This window comes from Trachinotus anak, unplaced genomic scaffold (assembly GCF_046630095.1).
Source record: "Trachinotus anak isolate AG129_WGS33_773 ecotype Australia unplaced genomic scaffold, CSIRO_AGI_Tana_v1 ptg000013l, whole genome shotgun sequence".
Classification (NCBI taxonomy): Eukaryota; Metazoa; Chordata; class Actinopteri; order Carangiformes; family Carangidae; genus Trachinotus; species Trachinotus anak.
The window spans coordinates 22,969,926-22,992,500 of NW_027273864.1; the positions used below are offsets into that span (position 1 = coordinate 22,969,926).

Consider the following 22,575-nt stretch of genomic DNA (forward strand, 5'->3'; position numbering starts at 1 on the left):
TCCCTCCATCATTTCACCTTTGTTCCTGCGTGTGTTGAGTGAGTAGTTTATTTCATTATGTTTCCTCAAGTAATGTTTCATTTGTTAAGTCGTACATCTAATCTCCTTGGTTTGTTCTCACATGATTATATATTTAAAGTCAGAATGAACTGATGTACTGATGTCAATCTAGAATAGTTTGTTGCTTTATTCAAGATAATATGATGGAATTTGACCTGTGTGTTCGCTTTCTTTGATCTGTAGAAATATAACCAGTCAACTGTGACTACTCACACCTGACTGACTGCAAGCAAAAGATTAAATACTTTCAAATGGAATCTGTTGAATGCTTCTCCTACTTTGCTCATATTCATTCAGTCAGGTCAAATGTAATCCTAAGACACATACATGTGTGAAAAATTATATTTTCAAGTTGACATGTTAATTTTAATGAAGGCCCCTGCAGGCTTCTATAATGACTTAAGCATTTGTAGTTTTAGTCTGTTATTTTTCTGCAGCAGATGCTCTGAGGATGGAAAAACTTTATTGCAATAATGGGTTGTGTATTTAAAAGAGAACCCAACTCTTTTTCAAGAAGTCACATTTCTTATTCCTGTGCTCCAGATACCACAAGATTAAAAATACACAATGTCAACTCAGTTTGCTGTATAAGTGAGTGGGATGCTGTGAGGCCATAAAATGTTTGTGTAATACCTCACACCAAGATGAATGTTTCAGAGCTTAAACTTTATATCCTGAGATGAGACCTGTTAGGGAGTACACTACACAGCTACTGTAGATTATGGCTCAAAGTAATTTCGGTTACATAACTTGAGTAGCCTGACTGATGAAAGCAAGCATTCACCTTTTTGAGAATGACATTTGCAGGCAAGTCTATACTGCCAGACTATGTTTTTATGCTGTGTTAGTTCATTTGTTCTCAATAGCTCCTAATGTGGGGGAGGAGTCAATAAAAAAAAAAAAGTAATGCAATTTCTGCATTCCATTTTTATTTGTCACTTATGATACTTAATGAATATTTTAATGAAATGTTGCTGATACCTGACAAAGTCAGTGCCTCTTGATTTGTGTGTGGAATGGCCTCATTTAAGGGTTTTGTGTGATTTCTAGCTTCAGGATAATACAGACTTAACTGTCCTTGGGCACAGGAATAATATAAGTGACATTTAAGACATTTATTTACTCAAAATGCTTTCAAATGAATGAACTTTGTCTGATTGTTTATTGCTAACTTCAACTTTGTGCATAGTTGGACATGCAGTTTACCTTCTATTGTTGCTGTAGTTTATGGATTTCTTTCTTTCTGCAGCTTATGAACATTGAACATTAGTGGATTTTGTGTCACTTGCAGCTCATGATTTTTTCTGGACTTCATGTTTGCTCTTCTGAGTGTTCATGAGACAGCGTGGCAAAAGTCCTCAGAACACCGAATCTCTTGACTCAGACTCGGCCTAACAGCATAAGAAAAGTAAACTGGGGAACAAATGCACAAAAATACCTGTGGCATTTCCCCTCTCTCACTTTTCCTATCACATTGAAAGGCAAAAAGTTAACTTTAACTTCGGTTCGGGAGTTCCGGGTCAACCAGGTATGTGGTCCTGTTAGGCTTCTGAATGTAAATACAGTGAAAGAAAGTTCAATCTCAAAAGCAGTGACACAGAAAAATAGTGACAGTGTAAAAAATAAACTGTCACCACACAGACATGACACGAAGAAAAAAAATCTAACATCCAAGTGACAAAAATATAAGAATGAAATAAGTTTGTTTTTGGGGTTTTTTCATGCGTTTATTTTTTTGTGGAACCTTTCTTCAGTGCCAATACAAGTATTTTCATGCCATTGTTTCCTTTTTCGGTTCAGATTTTGTTTTCAGTTCCAAAGGTTAATGTCACTGTTCCATCCCCATAACTCACTTGCATGGTAAAGGCAATGAATTAACTAGAAGTGAAACACTGATCCTCGTTGTTTTGTTTGGGAGGAGGGTTGCTCAGAAACACAGAATATGTTGAAGTGATTTTTTTGTTGTTGCTGAATCCCTGATGAGTGATGTTTTTTGTTCAGTGATATCAGTGGTGAGGTAAAACAAAGACACGTACGACGAAGTACTTTTGTTTGTGTCTGTAAACACAGAGCAGAAACCTCAAACTATCGTAGATGTAGTCGCTATTAAACATCACCTTTGCTGGCTGTTCTTAAACTACTAGATTTATATTAGTTAATTTTCATACTTACCTTAGACTGCTTAAAAAACATTTTAAAGTCATCCTTTCAATTAAAGGGAAACTTAAAAAATCTTTCCAGGATTCCTGTTAACAGTATCTGCAATTGAAACTGTGTGTGGCCATCGCCTCTGAAACCGATGGCAGCTTCCTGCATAACTTGCACCTGGCTGAGTTGATAATGGTAAGTGAAATTTAAGTAAAATTTTTTTGTTTTTTAATATGGCATTACATTCCTCTAATTACATCCTGTGTTGTCTAATGAAGCTGCCATAGGTTCATGATAATGTTCAGCTGCATAACTTGTAGAATAGTGTCTAACTGTGGCATACTGCAGATCTGATATGGCATTGTATTTTATTTCTCTGTCGTCTATGATCTTGTAAAATGGTGTCTACTAGTATTTTTGGGTCTTCTATTTGCTTTGTAATTAGCATATAATTTGGTGTGATAGTGTCATTTTTTTTGGATCTAATACGAGATAGAATTTGGTTTTTAATTACAGCATAATTTAGCTGTAGTCTACAGTGTACAATTAGGATATAACTATATTTGTTTACTGACTAATAAAGAGCACATTATTTCTAGTTTTGTGTAGCTTGATACAAAGTACAGCTTGTTATGTCTTATTAGTGTACAATAAAATAAAGTGCAAATGAGATTTGTATTTGTAACATGACAGACTTAGGGAATACAGCTGAACAAACGTTATCAGCGGTGAGGTAACACAAAGACACTGCATTTTTCAATATCTGTGAACAGATACAAAGCAGAAAACTGTGTAAAACTTGGTGCTCAAAGTTCCCATATAGTGATGTTACAAGTACACGTTTTGACCCTGTTATAACACCTGAATCTGATTGGACAATGGCAATCCAATCCAATCACAAAGCAGAGTCCAAATGCTGAAAGGTGTGGTAGATTTTCAAGATGGACGACAGTGCAGGCTTGAAGAAAATCTACTACTAATCTACTTACCACTAGAATTTCGACAACTCCTGAATAAGAAACAGAACAAACATCCTATCTTGAATATTGAATATTGGTGGGATTAGATATTTTCTTTCATTTCAGGATGCAAAAACCTTTATTCAGAATTTAATTTATAAGCTCGTTCTTCCATGAAATAGGAAGAAATTATGACCATATTCCCCCTGTTTTGGCTTCCTCGCACTGGCTACCTGTAGCTTTCAGAGAACTGATGGTAAACTTTTATGTTATGTTTTTATGGTGCATAGGCCTTGCCCCACCTCACATTGCTGACCCCCTTTCCCCTATGCTCTGGCTTGTAGCCAAGGATCTGCTGGCCAGTTGTGGTTGACTGTTCACAGGTTCAGGCTGGAGACAAAGGGTAGGGAGGTTTGCTGATACTGCCCCAAAACTCAGGTGTAAACTTCCACTGGAAATTAGACAAATAACCTTTTATCTTTTTTTTTTTTTTTTTTGATTAGCTTATAATTAATTTTACAGTGGCTTTTAATTTTGTTATTTTAGTCCATTGATTTATTGTTTTTATTTACATATTTTCTATTGTTAGGCATTTAATGTGCCTGCCTGAGTGTTCATTTTCTCTAGTTTCTTTTATTATTATCTGCACTTGTGTGTGTAGTAGCCTATTGTAAAGTTATTTTTGAAAAGTAATACATAAAGATTATTATCAATATATATATATAGCTATATATATATATATATATATATATATATATATATTTAAGGTGTTCAACAGACGTGCACATTGCATGTGGATTATCTGTCTTGTCATCAAATGTAGTCTATTAACTGCCTATTCAGGACTACAAGTACAGCCCCCCCCAGTACACGTTATGGTAGGAGGAGTCACGACACCAAACCTGGCAACACCAGCAGCCGCTTTGTTAACACTTCATTGAACCAAGATGGCAGATTTCGAAGAGCTCAGCGATGACGAGAAGGTATTGCCTCATAAATTCATACTGAGATTATTCTGCTACCTTTAACCCTCTGCCTCAGAAATAGCAGAGCCCTGTGAAATCCCGACCTCTGGGCACGGCCGGCCCAGCGGGCCGCTGAGCCGGGGCAGGGCTGTGTTTGACAGCTCAGAGGTGCATCGCTGTCTTACGTGTTGTTCGTGTTGTGCACAAATAGATGATGCGGGCTTGTGTCAGCTTGTGTCATCCCGGCTCACTTTGATTCAATGAATACATATTCGTGCGACCGAGGCCTGTGGCTGTGAGTGCGGACTAAATAGAAAATGCTGAGCTAATGCTAAACCGTAGGAAGTCGAGCTACTTCCTGCATTTACAGTAGGGATCATGACAGAGCATCGGCAGCACACCACCACCCACACCCAGTGCACTGCGATTTCATGCAGTAAAGCTGCCTGAACTGCTCTTGGTGGCAACGGGACTTGAAGTCTTGGTACTCGAGTTTGCAAGTGTTTTGTGCTCAGCCTGTGTGCCTGTAACTTTAGATGCGGTCTTCCTGCAGGGCTGTTTGGGCTTGCACCGGTGTTGGTGTTGCTGCCTGCGTCAAGCTGCTACATGTTGTAAAATAACGCTTTGCATTCCTGAAGCTGGTGGACTGGTCAGGACCTTTCAAACCAGCCAGCCTCGCTCCAGTGAAGCTTTAAAACAAACAAGTCAGTGCCATGAAAGGATTGAAAAGACTGATTTATTAGGTATCTACCTCCCAGATCATTTTTATCAGAGGATGTCTTGATCTTCATGGTTGGAGAATCGGAGCCTGGGATAGCTCTGAATGGACTATTCAGGAGCACCGTTAAATAAACTAGGTTACTCATTGTGATGTCCCCTTCAGCTGGACGGCCCATTTGTAGGTCACTTCCAGCTGCAGCCTGGAGGCTCAATAACCCTGTCTGCCTGACAGACAGCATCAGTGGCACTCTCTTGTGTCTGACATTAGGATGTAGGACTGGTTAAAGCTGTTAAGGTCACAAATAAGACAGAGGGATTATCGCAACTTTTTCCACATAACTATTGAATGAATACAGGCCATACTGAGTATCACCTTATGCCGGCACTACTACCTGCAGCAACTCCTTCGCTCTGTGGCTTTGACACTGCATGCTTACACTTGCATACCGGCTGCTAAGAAAAGACCCCGGGCGACATACCCTGCCTGCCATGTAAGGAGTGGCCAAAACAGAGCTAACAAGCCTGCAGCCAACAAAGTCAGAAAGCTCTCTGCTTCACTCTAGTGGCTATTGGAAGGGCTTTCACTTCTAATGCATGTCACCTGCTGTATTATAGCTCAAAAGAGATGAAATTGACTTTTCCCCAAAACCAGACGGCCAATTTGGCTTGTGTTTAAACAAAGTATTTCTATTCTGCTCTAACCAGAGTTCCTTTAAGCAAGAATTGTGCTGAAACCATATGTAACACACTGTATTTCGTGATAATGTGATACCTCTTGTTATTAAGTTTTATGACAAGACATTTAATCTATTCCTAGGTCCGTATTGCAGCTAACTTTGTGATGCACGCTCCTCCAGGGGAGTTCAATGAAGTCTTCAATGGTGAGCCTTATTTGTGATTGACATCTTTAGGACTACCTGCATTTTACTGTGCATGTAAACAATTTATTGTCTCATGTTAATTCTTATTTTTCAGATGTGCGATTGCTGCTTAATAATGATAATCTTCTCAGAGAGGGCGCGGCTCAGTGAGTTTTCTTCTTCTTTTTTTTTAATGTAACAAAATATGGATGTTCTGGATGTGCATGCAACTGTATTGTATTCTCATTTGACACAGTGCCTTTGCCCAGTACAACATGGATCAGTTCACTCTTGCCAAAATAGATGGATATGAAGATCAGGCAAGTTGTCTTTAAACAAGTATTAAGATCATTTGGTTTCCTTATTTGACCCCGAAGGTTTCATCATTAGTCTCTTTTATTATGACAATGTCTGAGTGAACAACCATACTAACAGCAGGTTTTGCTTTCTGTTTTCCCTGTAGGTCCTAATAACAGAGCATGGAGACCTGGGTAATGGCCGCTTCTTCGACCCTCACAATAAAATTTCCTTCAAGTTTGACCACCTGAGGAAAGAGGCCAGCGACCCCCAGCCCCATGAGGGCGAGGCAGCCCTCAGGTCGTGGAGAGACGCCTGTGATTCTGCCCTGAGGGCCTACGTCAAGGAGCACTACCCCAGTGGAGCCTGCACGGTAAGATCGCTCCTCCAGTCTGGCCCCGTAGCTGCCACTTTCAGCAATACACACCATCAATCACCCACTCATCCTGTTTTTTTCTGCCGCAGGTCTACGGGAAAACAATCGATGGCCAGCAGACCATTATTGCTTGTATTGAGAGTCATCAATTTGAGCCTAAAAACTTCTGGTGCGTTGATAGAGGATAATGATCTCACTGCAAACTTCCTAATTAGATTCCCTCACACAATTATGTCAGGACAGCGTAGAGGCAGTCATGTATTATTGCGTTAGATGTGTGTTTTCAAATGTAGTCTAATACATTTTCTGTTATTAGGAATGGTCGCTGCCGGTCTGAATGGAAGTTCAGTATCTCACAATCTACAGCACAGGTGGTTGGAGTCTTGAAAATACAGGTATGTTGATGATAATCAGGAATTCTACTAGCTTTGTTTCCAAGTTAGTTTTGTTTCACTGTTGTATGCATCCCCTCGGTCTGTATTTTTGTTTATACCAGGTACATTATTACGAGGACGGAAATGTGCAACTGGTCAGCCACAAAGATGTACAGGAGGCACTGACTGTGTCTGTGAGTATTTTTTTTTTTTTTATCCGATTAAATTTGTTTCTATTTGAAACTTTGAAGTCTTACTGTTTATAGGGAAGATGCAGATTCCTATGTAACCATGGTTTCTGTTGTGTTGACAGTAGAAAATATTGATATGGACGTATCGGAACATTTCACATTTCATTTATATTCATGTGTGTTTAAATTGTTCAATTAACCCATGAGTGTATGTTTTGGCAGAATGAGACCCAGACTGCAAAGGAGTTGGTGAAAATTATTGAGGATGCAGAGAATGAATACCAGGTATGTGGACGTTAAGAATCATGTTCTTTCAGTGTAAGTGTGAATGAATGGATTTTTATCTGTCTCAACTACTCCAAGCCCACATGAGTTTACAAGACTGATTCAGAATGCTGTATATAATTTGAATATTTTTCATAGTCGTATTTTCATACTTGCATGTCTCCAATAAAATTCACAAAACACATTCTGTATAATATTGGAGGAATCAGAATATATTCTAATTAAATTATGACCTTCCTTTCCAGGTGTTTGAGAGAAAATTAGCAAACTTAAACACATCAAAATGAATCAGCCATTGCCATTGTTATCTCACCAGAGTATTACTGGAACTTGTTGAGCCATTTCATCAGAAACTGCCACTCCAAAATAAGCATAGTATATACAATACAAAAGAAAATTGGACTCAGTTGTCAAACTCCCACAGCTCGCACATTATTTTCTCCTTGAATATTTCCTCTTGACTGGAACTGACAGACGACATCATGGTGCAACATGCTTGTAGCAACAAGGCGTGAACCGATGTGTTTATCTTTGTTTTTCAGGTGGCCATCAGTGAGAACTATCAGACCATGTCAGACACCACCTTCAAAGCCTTACGCAGACAACTCCCAGTCACCCGCACCAAGATTGACTGGAACAAGATCCTCAGCTACAAGATCGGCAAAGAGATGCAGAATGCTTAGAGGACAGAGGCTGACGGGGTTTACGACAAACTGATACGGGAGAGGCTGAAGCTCATGTAAAGTGTGTGACGCAACGGAACGTCTTGTATGTCCCCATAAAACGGGCATGACAGCTTCTGTTGAGCACTAAGATGGGATGCCTTCATTTAATATGACATTGAGTGGTGTAACTGTCACTCATTTGCAAACATATGTTATTATTTTTCAACAAACAATGCCTTTAGTGACACTGTGAAAGTTTGGGTCATTTCCTGCTATTCAAACTCTCACATACACATACAGTTATTTATCCCTCAGTGCTTCAAATGGACACACATCCTCCCAAAGCCCCCTCGCCTTTCATGTAGCAACTAATTTACATTTTCTATAAAACATAACTGATGTTCTTTAGAGCTTACCAATACCTCTATAGTTTTTTATTAACAAAGGGCAACTGCTGTATGCAATTTGATATGTTATCTATGAGACTTGACAGCACCAAATCACAATCTATTTCAGTTGAAAAAATCTCATCTGCTCATATTTATGCATTCCTCTGGCTGCAGGGTTGTAGCCAGAAGGCATGGAAAAGCATAAATGTCTTTTCTTTACCCGTTCACTGACCAGATTTTGTCTTCCCCATTGAAGCTTTCTCTCTGTTAAAGGGAGACATTGTCATTGCCCCCTGGAATGATAAAGTATTGGTGTCCTCCTGCCAGCTGTTTGCCTTTAGCTTTGGCTATATTTTTTTATACAAACTGTAAGTACATTTATTATTCATGAAATAAAAATGTTGCACCAAATACGATTAATGATGATCTTTTGTTTTCTTTCTTTCTTTCTTTCTTTCTTTCTTTTGTAAGTGAGCCTGGGCACCATATTTTGATATTGTCCGAGTAGATTTATCTGTTTTTAGGCAAAAAACTGAATTAACCGAAATGAAAGGATTTATTATTTGTCACTACAATAGAAACATGACCATACTATAGGCATTCTGCAGAATAAATAATTTAGATTTGAAATGAGTAAATTAAAAGTAAAATGTGAATTTAGTAAATAAAATCTTGGTAGGTGGCAGGCCAAAAACTAATTAGAGGAGCTTGGAGTTACCTCATTATGCCTGTGTTCCTGGCTGCAGCCCTCGCTGCTTAGACATATTTTAAAAATGTGTTTGGCAGAGACAGATTATAGGTAAAGCTGAGATTTGCTTTGTAATGGAGTACAGACATGATATGTCACTGCATTTTGTGTATTACATATGTATTGGCTGTACATTTTGTGGTCCAAGTCCATAACAAACTATTTAAATGAAGAGTATTATACTGCTGTTTCAGTGTTAAGTTATTGTTTATGCAAAAATGGCTCCAGTCTCTCCAGTGTGAAAACCTAATACATTAAAGTAAACTGAATATCTTGGGGTTATCTAATATATTAGAAGTCTTAATCCTGGAGTTTTCTATTTTCTAATGTTTATAGACCGATTGGGAAAATTGTAAAATTATGAAAATATTGATTTGGTTAGGTCAACTTATTTGTCAAGTAAAAATCCAATTTTCTCTGGTTCCAAACTTTCAAAGTATTTGAAGATCAGTTCGAGCTAATCCAAAAAAAACAACAACCAAAAAAAAACAAAAAACAGATTAATGAAACGTAATCCAAATTTATGACCCATATTTAAAAAAAAAAAAATCACAATTATCATTTGGCAAGGGAATGTCATGCTTATCAGTTTTTAATAATTATTACAGTTATAATAAATCGTTTAATCCAGCCAGGTGAATTTTAAATGGACGGGAGCATTGACCTAATTTACAGTGGAAAAACTTTGTGCCTGCTCTGTCGGTGATTATGTAATAACTTCAAGCCAGGGAGTGTCAACAATACCGTGCCTCAGAAAGCCCGTGTATTTGTCACATATGACAAAAAGACAAACGTTAATGTCAGCTCTTTGTAAAACAGATTAAGAGAGAAGATTTAACACTAAAGTTGTTAGCTTTGACCGGTGTTTTATTCTGTCGCTGAGGCGTTTTCGTTTTCCTTGTGGAAAAAAAAATAGAGACGCTCCCTGAATGGAACCGTTCGAGAGCGTTCATCGGCTACAGCTTTGCGCGAAACTGTGCCCAATAACTGATCTACAAGGCATTGTTTTGATGTTTTAACCTAAAAAATGAATGAGAAATCAATACCCGCGTCAAAGTTGGACTCCCACACACTGCGTGCATGTGTACGTGTCGCGCAAAAAACGTATCATGTGGAAATGCCCTCACTGTCAAATAGACACTTTAATACCTGAGGAAATTGCGCGTAATAAATAGTCAGCAGATGAACTTCCTCATTTCAGTCTGTAATAGCAGCTGCCTGAAACGGACAACATGCCGTCGTCGCTGAAAGACTCGCTTGAATCCGGACTGGACTTCATTGAATTTCTGGGAGACAGAGTGTCCACCGCCACCAGCAAAAAGGAACTTCGAGAGATCTACAACTCTGAATTTAAGGGCAGGTGCGCTGCAAAGAAACAAGAGTCTCCTGAGTGCATTTGTCAGTGGACTGTGTGTGACACCCTTCCCTCTCTGTCTTGTGTTTTGTTCCCAGAGAAGGAATAAAAGACGCCACCTTTTACAGTGTTTTATATGCTCTTCAGAAATTCAACAAAGCCCACGTAAAACAGGGGAAAATCTACATAAATGCCAGACCACAGGTAAGAAATGCAGTTCCCCTAGTCCTGTCTGTTGCGAGGGAGCTATGTCCCGAGAAGAGTAGTCTGGACATGTTTTGTGTTTTGCAGCAACTGCAAAAAAAAAAAAAAAAAAAAAAAAACAGAAATAAAATGAGGAAGCATCCTGTTATTTGAACCCTGCTGCAGGTTCGAGTGTACTGTGACCAGTGGAGGAGGCCCCGGGCCCCTCAGCCACCCAGTCCCAACTCTGGCCCTCAGAAAACAGCTGAGACACCTGCATCCTCCCCTGCCCCCTCCACCCCTGTGACCCCTGTGCTGACCCCCAAGAAGAAGCTGGCCACAGAAATCCTTCACAAGTTAAAGGTGGACAGGTAAGCACATTTAAGTGTGAGCCAAGTAGGATGCTGATATAGAGATTAACTGATTAGTTGATCTACAGGAAATCAATCAGAAACTTAATTAATCATAGAATTTTGTCAAACATGATAGTACACTGAATATCTTTGGGCTTTGGACAAAACTAAACATGTGAGGACATCACCTTGGACTGTGGTATATTGTAACAGGGATTTTTCAGTATTTTCTGACATTTGATGGACAGAATGAATAATTGGTTGATCAAGAAAATAATCAGCACATTAATCATAAATGAATATAATAATCATTTGCGGCCCTACTGACATGTTTCACTGCCTCATTCTTAGCCACAACATTTATTTTTTCCTTGTTTCAAGCAAGTAATTTTGAAAAGTTGGTTCAAGTTAGGTAGATTTTTGCTGACAACCTATTCGTAAAATAAAGATTACATTTTATTCATCCAGGGCCATTGTGCGACAGCAACAAAGCAGGAACTCTGTACCAAAAACTACATAAAGTATATAAAGTGAAACATTGAGTTTTGTTTGTCTGGTTAGCACAATGAAGGTGAAGGTTTGCAGAAAACAGGATGTTGAGACTGACTGCACTGGAGAAGCAGCTGTACCCAGAGGCGTTGTGGTACCTTATGCCAGATGGAAAAGGGGTGAAGGGTCTATGAAAGGGGTGGGAGGGGTTCTTTCATCCTGCTGATGGCTTTTAAAAATTCTGTTTCATGTCTGGTTTGCACTGTTGCAAGAAGGTTTGAACCTGCCAGTCGGCTGAGGCCTTTCTAGTGTGCATGTTCTTCCCCATACCTGTGTGGGTTTCCCTAAATTCCTCATAGGAGTGAATGTGAGTATATCTATATGTGATAGCCCTGGAATAGACTGGCGACCTCTCCAGTGTGTACACCACCTCTTGTCCAATTCCAGCTGGAACAGGTACCAGTCCCCCTGGAGCCCTGCAAATAAATGGGTGTAAATTAGGGCAACTAAGGCGACTAACAGTTATTATTATTATTATCAATTAATTAGCTGATTATTTTCTGGATTAAACAGTTCATTTTTTGATCTATAAAACAAAAAGAAAAAAGAAAAAGTAAGAAGTTGGAAACATCACATGTTGGGCATTTTTGCTTAAAAACGTTGATCAACTAATGTGTTAATTAACTACTTGTTGCAGCCCTAGTGTAGCATAGTAGGTGAAAGGACGGGTGTTTATGTTAAGAATTCTCTGTGGAGATGAATTAAGGCCTGATGAGGCTGAGATGGTCCAAAGTCAACTGAGATTATTAATTCCCCTAATTTTCCTCATTACAATGTGTAAAAGAAATCATTAATATTACCAGTTGTCAGTTTTGTCCTAAAGCAAGGAAGAATAATTCAGATCATTCAGTAATATCAAAAAAATAATCAATTATAAAACGCTTGAGGCAAAGTAATTTGCATATGATCCAAATTGAATTCTTACCCCAATAGTAGATATTTTCACTATGAAAAATGACTAAGCTGTTTTTTTTTTTAGATCATTTCCTTAATTTCACAGTCAACAGTCTAGAAAGGAAAAGGGAAAGAAAGGGTGGTGGAAGTGATGACATACATGGGTCCCTGTCCAGACTTAATCTGGGAAAGTTACAGGTACATAGTATGTACAGTACTTTATGTCAACAGCCAGGATGCACTAACATTGCAGTATTTTTATAGTATTTTATACCAACCTGCAGTTGATAATTTTGCAGCCTGATCCTGCCTCTCTCACAGGAAGAAGCTGACAGCTGATAAGGGCGGCATTGAGATCACCTCGGACCCCGTGGCCAGCGGTGGAAAGGTTCAGTTCACTGTGGATCGTCTGAGGGAGTTGTTCGTCATCAGGTTCCACATTGTAAACAAGGGCACAAACTGCATCTACTTCACCTACTACACTGCCCTGCACAGGATACGCTGTTTCACTCTGGAGGATGAGAGGAGAGTGACCAGAGCCTGTCCACTGTTCCTCTGTCCTGGTGAGACATTGTCTCTCTTTGAATTGACAGAAAACATAATGAAGAGGTGATTACAGCACTTACAGCTCCTCCTGTGGCGTCTCTCTTTCTTTCTTTCCTTCTACAGGGGAAAGCTATGAAGTCATGGTTCGTTACACACTGAATCATTATGGATATTTCCCTGCCACAATGTACTTTGAGTTCTGCCCAGATCTTCCTGGATCTGCGCCCTTCTGCATTGTTAGAGAGATGGAGGCTATTGCCAGAACCCCACTGGCTGTGGAGCTGGGGCCCGTGGCTCCTTACAAACCATTTCAGGTGGTCACATACAAGCCAGTGGAAACAGTGATAGTGGAGGGAGTGCCTCCTGAGAAGTAAGTTGTAAGAACTAATTGTAAACCAGCCAAAATGTCACAATATGAATGGATTTAATAACATGTAGCGGATAAATGCAGCACACTTGCTTACTGTCTCCAAATAAAATCATCCTCAGCAGCAGGGAATCCACTATCACAGACTTCAGCAAGCAATTTTCTTCACTTGTAACTGGAATTGATCAACAAACTGAACCAGAACTGATACAGAAACTGTGTTCTATTCATGCTGATTACAATAATAATGAGTGTTGTCCTTTGTTCTTCTCTGCAGCTCTGTTGTGCAGCATCTAAAGACAGCAGTGAAATTAGGAGACTACAAGTACCCTCATTACCTAAAGGAACTGGCTAAACAAAGGATCGAGGACACCGAGTACCTCTCTCCAAATGCCAGGCAGAAACTTCCCTCAGTGAAGTGAGAGAGCGACCTAACTGATCACAGTTAACCCTGCCTTCGACGGGTTAAGTATCTTATATAAATGCGCTCCACTTAAACACAATGTCTGTGTACGTGCTGTTTGTCCAGGAGCCTCCTCAACTGTTCCCTGAAGATGAAGAACTACTCTCATCGATTTCACCTCCTGCTGCACCTGGAGGAGATACAGATGGAGGTGGACATCAGGAAGTACGACCTCCGCAGTCAAACCATGACTCAAGACCAAAGTAACAGAAAACTGCTCACACTTAGAGTAAGGAAATCAGCAACATAAAAACATGACAAATGTAGCAGAGTCAGTAGTTGTATTAGAGGAGCTAAAACAATTAAAACTGTTAATAACATGTCGTCAGAGCAGCACTGTGCGTTGACAGAAGAATGGTTAGATGCTCAAAAAAAACATATTTTTGAAACAAAGCAGCCCATGACTAATATGTGAGGTTGCCAAGCAGGTAACAATCGCTGAGATGTTGGGTGAGAAAATATTACAGCCTACAGTAAGTGATATAACTGTGCAACAGAGGAGGATACTGGACAGCGACCTGCATAAAGATCCTGCAGCAGCTGCCAGAGTCAGAGCATTTAAGTACTGAATTTAACTACTGTATAAACTGCTGTGACAAAATATGCCCATGAAAAAACATAAATCCATAAAAACCTCTGTACATTGGCAAGCCACGATGATGATGGTGGTGATGATGAACATAATATTAATAATATTGCATTATATTTTGATTTCAGTTTCAGTATCACATTTAAAGTTCAAATTAATTCAGATTAAGCCACTGTAATTCTTAAGGTCAAATTAGTGAATGCCACAAATTCTATCAAATGGCTTGTAAATACAGCTTGGTTATATGCTTCCTTTGAATGATGCTTTTTGTTCTGCTGATGTATAATGATAATATGTAGTTGGCCTCTGGATGCTTGCTGCTCTGCTGTAAGCTCAGTGATCTATGTTGGAAACTGTAACACAGACCAACATTGGTATTCCGCAACAGGTTCCTGGTGTTGCTGAGAATCGGCCATCTGTACTTCGAGGAGACTGTCTGAGGGTGTCCAAATCTGAGGACACAGTTCAGCCAATCACTGTGTACACTGGATATGTTCACAAGGTAGAGCTGGATAGTGTGAAGCTGGGCTTCTCAAAGAGGTAAGAGCCGGACTAAAGATATTTATCTATTCGAAAACTCAGAAAAAATGACCTAAGCCACAGGTCCCTCTCGCTTTCTGTTCCACTTCAGCTTGCTGCAGACATTTATCAGCAATATGAAGTTTGACGTGGAGTTTACTATCAACCGGTTCCCCTTGAAGCTGCAGCATCGGGCAGTGGACTTGGCAACAAGACATCAGCTCGGAGAGGTGCTGTTCCCATCCGGTGCAGCAGTGACTAATGTCTCCATGCCTAAACTCAGGTCTGGTGCCAACACACACAAAAAACATGCATACACAGCACAAAGAACTTTCATGGATGTAGTGTTATCTATAAATACACAAACCTAATCATCTTAAAATAGTGCCTCTCAAGCAGTTGTTGGACAGAGAAGCTTAAACTATCTGGCATTAGTGATAAGACGATATGAACTCCAAATGATGAGCGTGCGTGTTCTCCCTGGGCGCTCATCCACCATAAACTGGCCATAAACTGGCCTCGAGTGGATGTAGGAAAATATAATGTTTGCATGCAAAGCCTTGTTTTCTGGAACAGGCAAAGTACACTGTAATCTGCTCTGAGTTGATAGTGAAAAAAATGTGTCCCCTTCTCCTGTTACTCAGCTACAGAGGCACAAGTTACATAAGGAAGGTTTTCATTAAAACATTCAAAATGTTTTACTCTGCTCAGCTGATCTGTTTCCCCTCTATCCAACACCCCTATTTAACCTTTAAATATTTCACCAGTGTACAATGTGTAAAAATCCATTGTCACATTACTCTGCAGGATGTTTAACCGTCAGCTGGAAAACAACCCAGAGCAACACGCTGCGGTCCAGCGCATCGTGGCTGGATCATCTAAACCAGCTCCTCATCTGGTGTTTGGGCCTCCTGGAACTGGGAAGACAATCACTCTGGTTGAAGCTATGAAACAGGTATTAAGCAGGCTATCTGTACATCTTACAAAGCATTGAATTCACTTTCCTGAGGCCATAGAATGGTTCAAAAAGTCTTACATTTAATTGACATACATCATGAATATTTTTTCCTTGCCTGCTGCTTCAAGCAAATATCTGGTTTTAGTTTCTTCACTGTGATGATTTGCTGCTTCTCGTGGTTTTAAATCATAGTAAATGGAATATTTTTAGGTTTTGGACTGTTTCTTAGACAAAACAAGGCATTTGATGACATCGCGCTTGTGTTATTATGATGGCAATTTTTTACTGTTTCCCAATGTTTTGTAGCCCAATCAATTAAATTAATCAGCAGATCAATTGATAATGAAAGTAACCGCTAATATAAATGCTCTATTATCTGCCAGACAAATACGAGTTAACTCTCATGGGAGATTTCTGTATTTTGTCTTGGCTTTTCTTGATGTATTGAAGTGGGTGAGCCATGTTGTGGAGAAAAGGTTATGTTGTGTATTTTCACCTGCTAATCAGATTTTAACAACACAGTAATCACAATCAAAAATCTGTCAGCAGATGTTGTGTTGTTGTTTGGTGTGGTTGCCACGGAGATACCACTGTGAGTCATATCTGATCAAACCCAGCCCTGAAGAGGCAGATTTATGAAGTCTTTTAATCTTGAAGAGAAATACTCACTGCAGGACACAGGGTGCTTTAAATTAATGAACTGATCTTATATTTATTATTTGTGGGATGTGCAAGGGGGAGCTGTTCAACAATAAAAGAAGAGGCAGCCACAACAAGGAGATTTATTTGTCTCCATAATCCTGGATGATGCGTAGCCTGATGAAATGTTTAAGCATCCATATGATGGAAGTAAATAATCAGCTGAAATGGGCCTGTAAGATTAACTGAGTGGTCATTCCTGTTTGGTTTCTTAATTGGCCCGAGCATTTTCAATCATGTTGGAATGTGTTTTTAATTTGCATGATTATACGATTGTCTCCAAGAAATTGCTACTCAAAACAACACAAATGTTCATATGTCGCAATGAACTTCACTTTGCTTGCGTTGTCAGGTCAGCGGGGCAAATTCATCAGCCCACATCCTGGCCTGTGCACCTTCAAACAGCGCCTGTGACTTGCTCTGCGAGAGACTGATGGTTCACATGGATCCTCATCAGGTTTACCGTGTGTACGCCAGCAGCCGAGACCCAAGAAGTGTCCCGAAGAACCTACTGGTGAGTATCAGCTGCCTTTTCCTTTATATACACAGGGTGATCTGTTTACTGACCACAAACCAACCAAGGTCTCATTATTGGTAAACTGTTTACAAGCACATTTGAGCCTTTGACGTCATGTGATTCAGTTAATCTGTGACCACGAATAAATGTATCTTATCAACAAATCTTCATATGAATGGTGGACCTGTAACATTTTTGAGCTTTGGAATGAAAACCGAAACTGAAAGCAAAGATATTTACATAATGCAGTCACTCAAGTATCTTAAGCGGGTTCCACGTAATCACAGTTTGATCTGAGCGACTGACTGATTACATCTGTTTTTACAAACTTGAAATTGATCCTGAACATAAATTATTTTTCTTATATGTTGTCATATCTTCTGGCTCTTCCAGAAATATTGTAACTGGGATGAGAGGCAAGATGGCTTTGTATATCCAGAGAAAGAAATTCTGATGAAATACACAATCATAGTTACAACTATGATCACAGCTGGAAGGTAAGAGCCAGCTGCTTATAATTATCCTGAAAATTAAAGGACGCTTTAGTATCATGCTTAACACCATGAGGCATCGCTCACAAAATTGTAAAATTTTTGTTTTCAGACTTGTGTCTGGAGGAATCCCAGTTGGTCATTTCACCCATGTGTTTGTGGATGAAGGAGGCCAGGCAGTGGAGCCAGAGTGCGTCATTGCTATTGCAGGTAAACTCAAATCATCAGTTTACTACTTTAAGTCTTTGTGTCCAGTGAAATCTTGAATCTGCAAAATCTTACACCCCGTTCACGTTTTTTGATGAGTAAAAAGTATATGATATAGGCTTATCTTAAAGATGAATACAAACTAATTGATCTGTCAAGCATATTGATGTCAATTAAAGGTCAAGATTTCACACTTAAAATGATGAAATTATGTCTCAGACTTTGCCAGAATTCATCGGTATAATAAACACCACATTAAAAAAAAATAAAATAAAAAAAATCTGTTTATACCAATGATTTGTGTAATCTGTCAGAACAAGGGCTTATGATGGAGTGGTAGAGTGGTATGGGCTGTGAAACACTGAACAGATTGTACAGAACCTGAAACGACACAATGCCTCTGTTGCAGAGACAAGCAGTTAAAAAGGACAGTGACAAAACTAGGAATGTGAGGAATGTGGTGTACAGGAATTTGGGTTTGTAAATTTGTCCATTTCACAAACCTTGCTGAGGGCTGTGGGGTAGTGCTTTTCAAAAAGTTGCAGGAAATGCAGAGCACTCTTGCCTGAGAGTCTGAAACAGCACTTCTCGGTACATTAGACCTTCAGCCTGGCTAGCTGCAGATTTGGAAGACACACCCACCTCTCCTCAGCGGAGGTCTTATATTTGAACGAACACAGTTAATTAAACTGATTTATCTTGTTGCTCACTGGGTGACTTGTTCACTTTGTGTCACAGGTCTGCTCCACCCAGAGCAGGGTCAGTTCGTGCTGGCAGGAGATCCCAAGCAGCTGGGGCCGATCATTCGATCTCCTTTCGCGCAGCAGCATGGACTCGGTGAGACATTACTCTGTGTTGATGTGTGCCATTGCCCTCTGTGGCAGCAGTGAATGTGAACGATGTGATGTTTTTATTAGTATATTTAATAAGATCTTCAACTATTGCTGCTTTCTGTCTAAGTTTAATCACATCATTCCATGGTGTTGTTTGATTGATCTCCAGGGCTTTCTCTGCTGGAGAGGCTGATGACACACAACACTTTATATCAGAAAAGTACAGAGTCCGGACACTTTGACACCCGCTTTGTCACCAAGCTGCTGCGAAACTACAGGTGCATCTTTCAGTTTTCACTTCAGTTGTGTTTCTCAGAGTTGCTTGTTAAGAATAATACAGTTTTGACTAAAACTCTTCTGCTTTTTGTTTTCTCTTTCTTACTCAGGTCTCATCCTGCCATTCTGAAAATCCCCAACCAGCTTTTCTATGACAAGGAACTGCAGGTGTTTGCTGACCAATGGGACCGTGAGGCTTACTGCAACTGGGAATATCTCCCCAAAAAGGTCTGGCAGCAAGGACATCCTGTTTTTTGATTTGTCAGATATTATCTCGTGACCTAAAGCATCCTGATGCACAGCAAAGATACACATTCATAAAATGTCCTGACAATTTTATGGCCAACTACAGTTTAGTTATATATCCCTTAAAGGGAAACTCTAAAAGTTAGTTTACGAGTCACAGAGAAAACAAAGGATGCTATTGGCGGCTGTGGCTCAGGAGGCAGAGGGGTTGGGGTCATCCACTTATCAGAGGGACAGTGGTTTGATCCCTGGCTCCTCCAGTCCATATGTTGATGTGTCCTTGGGCAAGATACTGAATCCCATGTATCCCTTGTGATTCATATGTGTGTGAGTGAGATAAATGCGGCATGAGGGGTTGATAAGACAAGAAAAGTCTTTTTACCATTTACCATTTATTGAGTTTCACTGTAGGGCATGTAGCATCCAGAGGTTTTGGAGTTTTACTCATACCAGGAATTAAAAGCCAGGATATCTCTGCCTGTTCTGCACCATTGTTGACCATGTTTCTTGTTAGTCTCTCTCTCGAAAGTCCCCCAAATTCATGGAAGTGCAACGCTAAATCGCATGAGTGTTCCTGTAATTCTAATTAGTGTCATAAAGCATCAACACTCATTATCTAAATGAACTGAAGACAGTAACCAGCTTCAGACTGGCACAGGGAACAAGACAAATATTATTGGGACAAATTGGATCTCATTAGTGAAAAGAAATCTAATTTGGAAACAAAAAATGGACAAAAATGAAATGATATAAAAAAAAATCGAAACTCTCATAAGCCCTGGGAGGGCTGTTTTAAAGAGGAACGCTTCTTTTAGGATGTTGTCAGCATGAGACAAAAGCCACAAGTCAGCAACAACAAAACCAAAACAGGACATGGTGTAAACAAAAAAACACAGATCACCAAATGGCATGTGAACCACAGGGGTAATGTGGCTAAGTGACAACTGTTCACTCTCACGTCACTACAGGGTTTCCCAGTGATCTTCCACGGGGTGATTGGGAAAGACGAGAGAGAGGCCAACAGCCCGTCTTTCTTCAACGTGTCTGAGATTGAAGTTCTGGTCGACTACCTCACCAAGCTGATCGAGACACAAGGAAAAAAAGGCCTCCCCAAACTCTCTGCGAAAGACATCGGCATAATCGCCCCCTACAGGAAACAAGTGAGCCTGCATGGCCTTTGTTTATGTGTATTTTAGAGATGTGTAGGGGAAGGTAACTAGTCATGGTAACATGGTGACTTTTCTATCAGGTTGAGAAAATCCAAAAAGCCCTGAAGTCTGTCTCAGCACTGAGCCGATGGAGTGATCTCAAAGAGCTCAAGGTTAGTCATACTGTCGTAAATAAAAGACACTGTATGAGATTGTGTTTATTCAGCTATATAATTTATATTATCTTTTATTTATTTTTAAATATTGAGAAAAATCACATTCATAAACTGGCTGATCAAAACATCTCTTGACCACACCAGGTAGGGTCTGTGGAGGAGTTTCAGGGACAAGAGAGGAAGATCATCATGATTTCCACTGTCCGCAGCAGCGTCAACTACGTCAGGATGGACAAAGACTTCAACATTGGATTCTTGTCTAATGAAAAGGTCTGTGGAAACCAGTGGGATCTTTGGTTAAATGTTTATCACCGAAGCAGCTATTAATTTCTTTGTTTCTATGCACGTCTCTACTCTGCAGAGGTTCAATGTGGCTGTGACGAGAGCCAGGTCTCTGTTGATTGTTGTGGGAAACCCTGTGATCCTCAACAAGGACCCCACCTGGGAGAAGTAAGTCAAAGCTGGCCACAGGAGATGTTTGAGCAGGGTTAGAAGTCAGAAGGTTATCAGTATATCCTCAGCTGCAGACACAGTTTTAAGAGCCCTGTGTTCAAATGTTATGGGATTTCTCAAACTCAAAGTTTATTCTTGACCTTGGAAACAGCAACAGTTTCACCACAAGGTCTGTTAAGTAGCTGGTCCACTGACTTTTGATTGTATCACACGATTTTCACAGCAGTTGAAGTTTTTTTTTTTTTTAAGTTGTTAGTTTTTCATTTTTTTCTTGAACGCTTTGAGAACTTCTCGCCCAGGTTTACTTAATGTGTGGCTTTTGATTTGCAGGTTCATCAGCTACTGTGTGGAAGGGAGGGGTTACACAGGATTTGACTTAAAAGACACAGAAGACGAAGATGATGTTGTGTCGAAACTGGCAACCCTGAAAATCAGTGTGGATTCTGAAAGTTAGTGCGTCTATAAGCTCAGTGACATTAACACAAATTGCCTATGGTGTCCTGTGTGTGCCTGGATCATAACTAACTGCTACGGCTGAAATAGTAATAAGTCAATTAAATGTGAACATAACATTTATTCAGGCTAATATCATGTGCAGAAAGCAAACATGAAATTTTCTGCTTGTGAGAAACTGAACTTACATGTCTTCCTACATTTGTCTTAGGTCCTGTAGCAGAGGAGAGTGCCCTCCAGCAGTATGTGGACCCAGAATGGAAAAATGAGCAGTAAAATCTCCTTTTAACAACCAACACAAAACTAAAAGCAGTGAATTCCTCAAAAAATATTAGATTTAAGTACTTACAATATTTCATTTTTCCTCTTTGAGCTTTAGACACAAAACATTGGCATCTACCATTCAAGAATATATCCTTTTTTATGAACCTTTTTAAGAGCAATTTGCATAGCTCGGTGCAATAAACACTGCTCTTTTTTAAATGACAAAGTGAATAAGTTTATCTTTGGTTTTTGACACTTTATCCCTTTAGTGTTTTCAAATAAAGCTGCATCTTACAGCAGGTTCAATGAGCTTGAACATTGCTGAACACGGGCATTCATTTTTGGGCTTAGAAAATAAAGAGTTGACCATTAAATTTCTCAGGAATTTATCACCGTTGTCTTATTGCTGTATTGCTGCACTGAACAAGCGAGTCTCTTTTTAACTGATTTTTTTCCTATTAGCTGTTGCAGACTGAATAAACGAGAACCGTATTGTACTGCACACTGTCATGACTAACCTTCCTTTTGATTAATCATCACCTTTAATGTCTGGAAACCACATCTGATATGGCATACGTTTTCTACAAGAATCAACCAAGGATGGCGAGTCGGTGTTGTCTCAAAAATAGTTTATTAACAATGTTCATGTTCACTTCAGATCAAACATTCACTACAACACTTTTCTGTTTACAAAGCATTATTACAATGAGCTGTTATAGAAATCTGGATCCTTTATCATTTCAAATACTTCCAGAGAAAGAAAAAGTTACACAACACTGAGCAGAAGCTGATCCCCTAAGATGTGTGCTGTGCTGTGAGTGTGTGTGTGTGTGCACACTGTAAAGACCCATGGTTTTCTCATGCATGCATCAACATCATAAGGACAACTTTTGATATAGCGCAATATTATCTTCAAAAACATTAACAGCTGTATTGTACATGCTCTTTGTGATATGTTCAACACTAGACCCTCTGCTGCTCTAAGGGAATGCCTTCATCA

The 22,575-nt window shown here is 39.6% G+C and overlaps 3 protein-coding genes across 3 annotated transcripts in view; 2 read left to right on the forward strand and 1 right to left on the reverse strand.

The window, feature by feature from the left end:
- The first annotated feature begins 4,020 nt into the window (after positions 1 to 4,020).
- capza1a (capping actin protein of muscle Z-line subunit alpha 1a) lies at positions 4,021 to 8,700 on the forward strand. The gene is made up of 10 exons (XM_071494824.1): positions 4,021 to 4,150; positions 5,670 to 5,733; positions 5,828 to 5,879; positions 5,969 to 6,032; positions 6,176 to 6,382; positions 6,475 to 6,554; positions 6,702 to 6,780; positions 6,882 to 6,953; positions 7,173 to 7,235; positions 7,778 to 8,700. Exons 1-10 carry the CDS (start codon positions 4,115 to 4,117, stop codon positions 7,916 to 7,918), a joined length of 858 nt encoding a protein of 285 aa, XP_071350925.1. The 5' UTR covers positions 4,021 to 4,114; the 3' UTR covers positions 7,919 to 8,700.
- A 1,254-nt stretch (positions 8,701 to 9,954) lies between these two features.
- mov10a (Mov10 RNA helicase a) lies at positions 9,955 to 22,077 on the forward strand. Its single transcript, XM_071493266.1, has 22 exons — positions 9,955 to 10,397; positions 10,490 to 10,595; positions 10,761 to 10,945; positions 12,692 to 12,933; positions 13,040 to 13,286; positions 13,561 to 13,701; positions 13,813 to 13,975; positions 14,724 to 14,875; positions 14,967 to 15,137; positions 15,662 to 15,809; positions 16,864 to 17,025; positions 17,422 to 17,525; positions 17,632 to 17,729; positions 18,465 to 18,563; positions 18,729 to 18,837; positions 18,946 to 19,063; positions 20,050 to 20,241; positions 20,331 to 20,402; positions 20,550 to 20,675; positions 20,767 to 20,855; positions 21,189 to 21,307; positions 21,523 to 22,077. The coding sequence occupies exons 1-22, from the start codon at positions 10,270 to 10,272 to the stop codon at positions 21,585 to 21,587; spliced, it is 3,036 nt and encodes a 1,011-aa protein (XP_071349367.1). The 5' UTR covers positions 9,955 to 10,269; the 3' UTR covers positions 21,588 to 22,077.
- Positions 22,078 to 22,187: 110 nt separating this feature from the next.
- Positions 22,188 to 22,575, reverse strand: part of LOC139630131 (rho-related GTP-binding protein RhoA-D) — a 16,897-nt gene continuing 16,509 nt past the window's right edge. Inside the window, exon 5 of the mRNA XM_071493267.1 lies at positions 22,188 to 22,575. This exon is cut by the window's right edge and continues 2,841 nt beyond it. The gene's annotated coding sequence lies outside the window, so the exon portion shown is untranslated.